The following is a 10,050-nucleotide window of genomic DNA, read 5'->3' on the forward strand; positions in this document are numbered from 1 at the left end:
CCCAGACTGGAGTGTAATGGCGTGGTCTTGGCTCACTGCAACCTCTGCCTCCCAGGTGCAAGCGATTCTCCTGCCTCAGCCTTCCCAGTAGCTGGAATTACAGGCACCCATCACCACATCTGGCTAATTTTTGTATTTTTAGTAGAGATGGGGTTTTACCATGTTGGCCAGGTTGGTCTCGAACTACTGACCTAGGTGATCCACCCATCTCGGCCTTCCAAAGTGCTGGGATTACAGGTGTGAGCCACTATGCCTGGCCAACTCATTTTAGTTTTAATTTTTTTTTTTTTTTAAAGAGACAGGGGTCTCACTCTGTTGCCCAGGCTAGAGTGCAGTGGTGCGATCATGGCTCACTGCAGCTTCAACCTCCTGGGCTCCAGTATTTCTCCCACCTCAGCATCCTGAGTAGGTGGGACTACAGGTGCATGCCACCACACCAAGCTAATTTTTTTTTCTGTTATTTTTTGTAGAGGCAAAATTGCACCATGTTGCTCAGGCTGGTCTCAAACTCTGGGCGGCTCGAACTCTGCTTTGGCATCCCAAAGTGCTGGGATTACAGGCCTGAGTCACCTTGCATTGCAAGTTTTATTTTGTCTTGCTTTTGCTGCTTTTAGGATTAGTAGACATCTACTGGTATACAAAGAGGCCAGTTCAAAACATTGTGACTGAAGTCACAGTTGCCTTATATCATCAAGAGTGTGCAGATATAGTGACCTTAATAGTTTTATAATTTTGTCTTTTTGTTATAAATAGAAGAGACGACATATTTGCTTTGTAAATTTTAATTAATATACTTTCAATCTTGGGTATCCAAATGTCATTTGGTTGTGACGAATGTGCAGAAAGATTCTCATGAGGCCTCCTTGTGTTTCTTTTTCCAGGTGTACATCATAGCACATGTTCCAGTGGGGTATCTGCCGTATTCACAGAACATCACAGCAATCAGAGAATACTATAATGAGAAATTGATAGATATTTTTCGAAAATACAGTGACGTCATTGCAGGACAATTTTATGGACACACTCACCGAGACAGCATTATGGTTCTTTCAGATAAAAAAGGTAATGTAATGCTGTGTTTGCATCTCCCCAGTCTAAGAGTCTAGAGCAAAGCGGTGAATATCTAGTCAATTTGCTGATTGAGTAAATTAAACATTTTATTTAAAAATCTGCCAGCACTAGCCTTTTCTGAATTATCCTCAATGGTTGTATGATGAGTGTCCAAATCATAACATTAGGCCTGCAGCTGGATTTCTTCAACATAAGCTCCTGTTAGCTCCACGGGGCCAGCGTTATTTATTTGCTGTCAACACAAAAGCCACAGAAACCCTCAGCTCACTCAAATTTTCTTTTGAATCTTCGAGTTTAAAGAAATATCACTCTATTTTAACTGCTACACTCAAGTTTCTTTTGATGTTACTTGTTTTATTTCTCAGAATTTAGAAAGCAAAGCACAATTTACACAACAGCTTAAAATAAAATATATTAAGCTCTTACTTGCAAGTTCTTATTGATACATATATAAGCAGAGAGAAGGATACAAACAAACCCCCATGTACTCATCACTCAAATTCAACATCTATCAAGATTTTTCACTTTTCTTTTTTGAGATAGAGTCTCGCTCTGTTGCCAGGCTGCAATGCCCCCTGTGATCTCGGCTCATTGCAACCTCCGCCTCCCTGGTTCAAGCGATTATCCTGCCTCAGCCTCCTGAGTAGCTGGGACTACATGTGTGTCACCATGCCCAGCTAATTTCATCATGTTGGCCAGAAAGGTCTTGATCTCTTGACCTAGTGATCTGCCTGCCTCGGCCTCCCAAAGTGCTGGGATTACAGGTCTGAGCTACCGCACCTGGCCTTATATTCTTTTAATTTTCTTGCTGGAGTATTTGAAAGTGAATCTCAAACACCGGATCTATTTCAGCACTACATATTCTATATTCATTGCTAAAATATACGGATAATTTACATAACCACAAACTTACTTAACAAAATCAACAATAATTATCTGGTATCAGTAACAAAAATACCCCTATTTTCTCAAAATTGTCTCTTTATGGTTGTTTCAAGTCAGTATCCATCAATGATCACATATCACTTGGCTTTATCTGTTGATCTCTTAATCTGGAACCTGTTTATATTTTTAATATAATTAAACTCTATTATTTAAAAATGTTTGTTTATGTGCATATGTTTTGTTCAGGAAGTCCAGTAAATTCTTTGTTTGTGGCTCCTGCTGTTACACCAGTGAAGAGTGTTTTAGAAAAACAGACCAACAATCCTGGTATCAGACTATTTCAGTATGATCCTCGTGATTATAAATTATTGGTAAGTTGGCAGATTTCAGAGTTGACCCCATATTTATGCATATCTTTGTAGTTTTCATTAGTGTAGTTGAATTTTTCTCAGGACAGTCATGTGAGATGTATTTTATGTTGAAATCTCCTTGCATCCTTCTTCTTTTTTATACTTGCAATGTTACCAGGACTTACTAAGTGTGAGCTGATGAAGTTAGTCTTTGGAAGGCTGTTTCTATTCTTCTAAGGACTTCACATTTATTTAGATGCTTTCATTGGTTAGTGCCAGGTTTGTGGACTTGTATACATACTGTTTCACTAAACCATGTTCATTCTTCTTCTCCGGAATATAAGTATGAAGAAGAGTGTAGGCTCCGTTACCATTCCCTCTCATGAACCATTATTTTTAAACCTCTCTGTGTCCCAGTGTATTTCTCCATGAAATGGGAATTAAAATATTATTTAATTCACTAAGTTGCTATGAGGATTGTATGAACAAATCTATGTAAAGCACTTAGAAAAATGCTTGGCTCATACTAAATGCTTAATAAATGTTAAACAAGATTCTATTTTCTTGTTCTTGTTTTGTAACCCAGGTTTGGCTCATACTAAATGCTTAATAAATGTTAACAAACAAGATTTTATTTTCAAGTTCGTGTTCTGTTACCCAGGCTGAAGTGTAGTAGTGTGATCATAGCTTACAGCAGCCTCAAACTCCTGGGCTAAAGTGATCCTGCCACCTCAGCTTCCCACGTAGGCAGGACTACAGTCATGCACCACCATGCCCAGCTAATTTTTATATTCCTATTGTAGAGATGGAGCGGGGGGAGTCTCCCTGTGTTGTCCAGGCTGGTCTCGAACTCTTGGGCTCAAGTGATCTTCCCACACTGGCCTTCCAAATTGCTGGTATTACAGATGTGAGCCACTGGGCCCACCCAAAAAATTCTTTTAAAGGAAAAAAAATTGAATTGGATATTGAGGACAAAAGCTCTTTGGAGCAGCTTCATGGCTCCCTGCTTTAGAACAATTTAGCACAAAAGACTGGCCATTTAGCTTATGGGTACTTCAATTTGGGTAACTTCCCCTTTCTAGAAACATAATTTCAAAATAATTCACTTCAGTTAAAGCCATTATTGGTATAACTGCTTTTTTTTTTTTTCTAGATGAATTTAAATAGGTGATGGTTCTGTTATTCCTTGGAATAACAGAGGGAGGAGGTACAGTGGCAGAAATCTGGTCTGGGGAAATGAAACAATTGTGTGATAAATTAGTCCAAAAGAATTTTTTTCTATAACTTTCAGTTGCCTAATTTTGGATCTGAACCTCAGATATATACATCCACACACACGTATATATCCATCTATATATATGTTTATATATCTAATACACAGCATCTGAGGTTCAGACCCCGCTGTATAATAAATAACTTAGAAATTATTTAGTGCTATATCAGGAGAATCTTCCCACATGTGTACATATGTACCGATGTGGGAATATTCTCCTGATATAGCACTAAATAATTTCTAAAAATATAAAAATAATTTCTTGTATAATTTCTAAATAATTTCTTAAAATACAACTATGTATATAGTAAGACTCCATTTTTTTGAAAAAGCCAAAAATGTAAGTATGCACATTCCAAATATTTATCTTTGTTTAGATATAAAGCCTAGATTACCACACATATACTGGAGTACTGACAATTGTTTAACAACTGGTTCACTGAGGGGAAAAGTGCCTTAATTTGTAGTGTTTGCCAATATTCATGACAGAAATACTCACATCATGGACAATTTCAAGCTACCAAAGTAGCCACAGATTTCCTTTCCTTTTTCCTTTTCTTTTTCCTTTCCTTTTTCCCTTCCCTTCCCTTCCCTTCCCTTCCCTCCCCTCCCCTCCCCTCCCCTTCCCTTCCCTTCCCTTCTTCGAAGTCTTGCTGTCACCCAGGCTGGAGTGCAGTGGCGCAATCTCATAATCTCGGTTTACCGCCACCTCTGCCTCCCGGATTCCAGCAATTCTTCTGCCCCAGCCTCCTGAGTAGCTGGGATTACAGGCACCCACCACCATGCCCGGCTAATTTGTGTGTGTGTGTGTGTGTGTGTGTGTGTGTGTGTGTGTGTGTGTATTTTTAGTAGAGATGGGGTTTCACCATGTTGGTCAAGCTGGTCTCAAACTCCTGACCTCAGGTAACCCACCCGCCACAGCCCCTCAAAGTGCTGGGATTATAGGCATGAGCCACAGCGCCCAGCCTGAAATGTCACAGAAATTTAAACATGAACACTTCTTGTTGTACAATGCCTTATGTGCCAAAAAGTGAACCAGGTTTCGTTACTGTTCTTAACTGCAGGATATGTTGCAGTATTACTTGAATCTGACAGAGGCGAATCTAAAGGGAGAGTCCATCTGGAAGCTGGAGTATATCCTGACCCAGACCTATGACATTGAAGATTTGCAGCCGGAAAGTTTATACGGATTAGCTAAACAATTTGCAATCATAGACAGTAAGCAGTTTATAAAATACTACAATTACTTCTTTGTGAGTTATGACAGCAGCGTAATATGTGATAAGACATGTAAGGCCTTTCAGATTTGTGCAATTATGAATCTTGATAATATTTCCTATGTAGATTGCCTCAAACAGCTTTATATAAAGCACAGTTACTAGTATTTCACAGTTTTTGTTAATAGAAAATGCTGCTCTGATTCTGAGATCAATTTGTGGGAATTTTACATAAATCTTTGTTAATTACTGAGTGGGCAAGTAGACTTCCTGTCTTTGCTTTTTTCTTTCTTTCTTTCTTTGATTTTTCTTTTTTTGATACCTAAATGTAGATATCTTTATCATTCTGAATTGTATTATATATTAAAACTGCTCATTAATAGAAAAATGGATGTAAATTGGATGTAAATATTCAGTTTATATAATTATACCTAATTTATACCCTGTTGAAATTGTCATTTATACAATAAAGCAAATTCTTTATCTCTAAATACGATGAAGTTTTCTTAACATGATAATTTTAGTTAAAATCTATGTGTTAACTGAGGTCCAAGTTGTTTACCTCTCATATGTATACAGAGATTACCACGGTTTACATGCAGTATCTACTCTTGGGAAAATACCATGATCATTAGGACCATGCTCAAACATCACAGGGCATGTATTGCCTAGCTTTCTTCATTCTGTGAGTCTTTGGCATTGCTAACTTTTAAGGATGAGAATGTCACACATACTTATTGCAACTGTAGTACTAACATAAGGCCTGGTCCTAGTCTAGTGCCTGGTACCTAGTAAATAATTGTTGAAATGAATTGAAAGCTATGAGTTTTTTTCAAAGAAACATCCTAGATTGCAGTGATGGCATTTTCTTTGTCACAGTATTCCAAGACAGGACAAAAATGAGCCTTTTATTTAATGGGATTGTTTTTAGGACTCTCCAATGGCTCAAGCTGTTTTCTGCTTTCAGGTTAAGTAGGAGAATTAAAGTAGAAATGGAGGGGAGAGTGGGAGGGACTGGGGGATTTAAAGGAAGAGAAGATTGTATATCCCAATTTTTTGGCATACTGGAGAAGACTGTTAAAGAAAAAAAAAAAAACTCATCATGACACTTGTTAAAGATGTTAAGGCAGACGTTATCCAAGGTAGACCCCAGTGAGAGGTATAGGGACCACTGCAATGGAATCTCACAGTGAGGCAGAGACAGTGGACTCAGTTCTGACTTCAACAAGGCTGAGTGGGGATTTATAACCAAGGAGCAGGGCGGGGATTAGTGAATGGAAAATTACCAGGACGAAAAAACATCAAAGGTAAGAGGTTTCTGGCTATACCAACTTCATAGGATTATTGCTGAAGGCAGGCCAGCGTGATAGGGTATCAAGGGTGGTCAGATACCAAGGGTGGGGCATTCTCCCTAAGCCAACTTAACAGGATTCTTGCTCAAACTGGATCCTACAAGAACAAAGAAGGAAGCCCAGTGTTGGCCTAATCAAGCAGAGGAATTGGAGGAGCCTGACTAAAGTTTTGGTCAAAAGAGAGAGTCTTTGTCAAGATATAAAATGAACAACCTTAGATTGAGGAGAATGGAACTCATCATCCTTATGACTGGCTTGACTTCATATATTAAAATGTCTTTTAGATGTAACATTGCATAATAATGAAACCAAATTATCCTGATTTCCAGAGAGCTAATAAAATAAGTATTATAAAACAAAGATATCATATCTAAGAAACAATCATGATTCGTTAGGTAAACTTTCTTTTAAAATTTTTACTTTTTAGGTTTCAACACATAAATTAGTATGTTTTAAAAGTGAGAATGCTGAAGCAAAGCAAAAATGCGTTATAAAATAGTCACATCATTTAGAAAACTTCATGCCTGCAATTATATTTAAAGTTGGTATATTCAAATGACTAGATTGTGTATTCATACTTTTTTTAATTTTTAATTTTTATGAGTACTTAGTAGGTGTATATATCTATGGGGTACATGAGATATTTTGATACAGGCATGCAATGCGTAATAATCACGTCATGGAAAATGGGGTATCTATACCCTCAAGCATTTATCCTTTGTGTTACAAACAATCCAATTATACTATTTTAGTTATTTAGAAATATACAATATTCACATATTCTCATACTTATGGACAGAGGTTCTAAGAAAACAAGTTTGCAATATGTAGGAAAATTTAGAAACAGTGAAAAGCAAATATGGTTTTAGCTGACTTGGAAAATGAGCCCCAGCACCGGAAATGTTTGCAGGGTTATTGTGGAGAAAATTTCTGCATCTGTTGGGAGTTTGGTGCAGTGAATATTCAGGGTCTATCCTACTTTATTCTAGAGTTTTTACATTTTTAATTACACATTTTTGTATTCAGTTTACTTTCTTCTTGAAATAGAAATAAATGATTTTAAAATCTGAGTGACATTTAGGGACATTATCAACAGTTAAACTGATCTTTCCATTGTAAAACCAGAGCATGTTACAATTATTTATTGTGGTTTATTTCAGATTATGTTCAGATAAATTATGAATTTTATTATGTCCACAGTAAAACTTATCTTAATTTGCCTCTGTTTATTGGTGGTGCTTTGGCAAATTCATAAACTGTATCATAAAGTGCTTTGGCAAATTCATAAACATAAAGACACTGCTACTTTGAAAATGGTTTTGAATGAACATTAACCATATATTGGTAGGAAAAAAGGGGACTGGGAGTGATGCCTCACACCCAGCGCAGTGGCTCACACTTGTAATCCCAGCACTTTGGGAGGCCAAGGCGGGTGGATCACCTGAGGTCAGGAGTTTGAGACTAGCCTCGCCTACATGGTGAAATCCCGTCTCTACTAAAAATACAAGAATTAACTGGGCATGGTGGCGGGTGCCTGTAATTCCAGCTACTCAGGAGGCTGAAGCAGGAGAATCGCTTGAACCCAGAAGGCGGAGGCTGCAGTGAGCCGAGATTGCGCCACTCCACTCCAGCCTGGGCAACAAGAGAGAGACTCCCTCTCAAAAAAGAGAAAAAAGAAATTGTTACAGATAAACATGACTTACTTCTAGAAGTGTATTATCTGCCCCATCCCTTCTGATACTGCCTAAACCACGCTAGACAAATGTTGAGGAGATAAAGGAAAGGACAGATAAGATGCTTTGTGTTTTTAAAATTTGTTTTAATTTTAATTATTATGGATACCTAATAGTTATAGAGTGCATGTGATATTGTAATACAAGCAGACAATGTGTAATGATCAAATCAGGGTAATTGGGATACCCATCACCCTAAGCAGGTATTATTTCTTTGTGTTAGGAAATTCCAATTCTACTCTTTTAGTTATTTGGAAATACACAATAAACTCTTATCAACTATAGTTGTCCTATTTTGCTACCAAACACTAAATCTCATTTCTTCTATCCAACTGTATTTTTGTACCCATTAACTATCCCCTCTTCATTCTGTCCCACCCCGCCGACTACAATTCCCAGCCTCTGGTAACCATCATTCTGCTCTCCATCTCTATGAATTCAGATTTGTTTACTTCCCACATATGAGTGGGAACATGCTGTATTTGTCTTCCTCTGCCTGACTTATTTCACTTCACATAATGTCCTCCACATTCTTCTATGTTGTTGCAAATCACAAGATTTCATATTTTTATGGCTGAATAATATTCCATTGTTTATATGTATCACATTTTCCTTATCCATTCATCCTTGAGAAACAGTGTGATTTCCTACGTTGGCTACCATGAATAGTGCTGTAATAAACATGGGAGTACAGATATCTCTTTGATGCATCAATTTTCTTTCCTTTGGATATATACCTAGCAGTGGGATTGCTGGATCATATGGTAGTTCTATTTGTAGGATTTTTTTTTGTTATTTTTTAGAAACCTCCATACTGTTCTCCATAGTGGCTGTACTAATTTACATTCCCATCAACAGTGTACAAGGGTTTTATATATATGAATAAAAACCTCTGTCTATATGTGTGTGTATATATGTGTATATACATATGCAAAGGACCTGAAATTATATATAAAATATGCATTATATATTTATTATAAATTTAAATAGAATATACATGTTAACTATTATATATTTATTGTACAGTTATATTGAATATGCATAGTAAATATATAATCATATATTTATTATATAGAGAGGGCCTCTGTAGATTTTTATATATTATATTTATATATAAATATTTATATATTTATATATTACATAGAGGCTCTCTCTATATACATACATGTACATATAGAGAGACGTTTTATATATGTAAAATATATATAGTGAGAGGTTTTATATATAAACATATATTTAATAGCTATAACTCCCCTCTTTCTCTCTATATGTGTGTGTATATATATATAAAACCTCTCTTTCTCTCTACACATGTATAATATATATTATATATTGATATATTTCTGTATTACAAAGATATACATATTTATATATTTTTCTATAGATAAAATATATATTATATTTATATATGGGTAGTTCTATATATATAAAATACAATATATAGAGAGAGGGTTTTATATATAACATAATATGTATTATATTAATAATATATAACTATATGTTATTAAATTTTATGTATATATAGAAAGAGATGGTGTTCTCTTGAACTCCTGGACTCCAGTGATCCTCCCACCTCAGCCTGCTGAGTAGCTGGGACTACAGGTGCATGCCACTACACCTTGCTAGAAATAGCTTTAATTAAATTATTGATGAGCGCTCTAATTTTTTTGGTGGAGAATGGGTTCCCTTCTCATTTAGAATCCCCTACTTGGATTAGTTCTCCTTGGAGCAATTATATGGATTAGCATAATGTGGGTAATCACTCCATGGAACACTGGACAAAATAGTGAAAAGATAAGGATCATGTCTATTCTATGACTTCAATTTTCGAAGACATACCTAAAGTTCCTATTGTACAAAATTATCCTTATTAAACATCAGCATGATTCAGCATCCTTACTCATTAATAGAATGAATTTCTTTCTATAATATGTATTTGTTCTTTAATTTAAAAAATTTAAAGCAATATAAACTTTTTATCTTTTATTATAAAACTCCAGATCCTTTGCATTCTGTTCTATACATAATGCATTTCCGTTGGAAAGTTTGGTGTCCTCAAACTTTTAAGAATTAATGATTTAGGAAGATGGCTGAGAATATCCCCTGACCATTGCCTTGTAGGCCTGGAGGACTCCGTTTCATACAAGACCAGGGATTGATATGGCTCTA

The 10,050-nt window shown here is 36.1% G+C and overlaps 1 protein-coding gene across 2 annotated transcripts in view; it reads left to right on the forward strand.

Annotated features, from left to right (window-relative positions):
- The window catches only part of SMPDL3A (sphingomyelin phosphodiesterase, acid-like 3A), a 22,833-nt gene extending 17,546 nt beyond the window's left edge, over positions 1–5,287 (forward strand). For both annotated transcript variants that reach the window (XM_011992156.1, XM_011992157.1), the window contains 3 exons: positions 882–1,062; positions 2,203–2,327; positions 4,644–5,287. In XM_011992156.1, the coding sequence (XP_011847546.1) occupies positions 882–1,062; positions 2,203–2,327; positions 4,644–4,961 (624 nt within the window). In that variant the 3' untranslated portion in view covers positions 4,962–5,287. The remainder of the gene's footprint in view (positions 1–881; positions 1,063–2,202; positions 2,328–4,643) is intronic.
- The last annotated feature ends 4,763 nt before the right edge of the window (positions 5,288–10,050 follow it).

This window comes from Mandrillus leucophaeus, unplaced genomic scaffold, assembly GCF_000951045.1.
Source record: "Mandrillus leucophaeus isolate KB7577 unplaced genomic scaffold, Mleu.le_1.0 Scaffold405, whole genome shotgun sequence".
NCBI lineage: Eukaryota > Metazoa > Chordata > Mammalia > Primates > Cercopithecidae > Mandrillus > Mandrillus leucophaeus.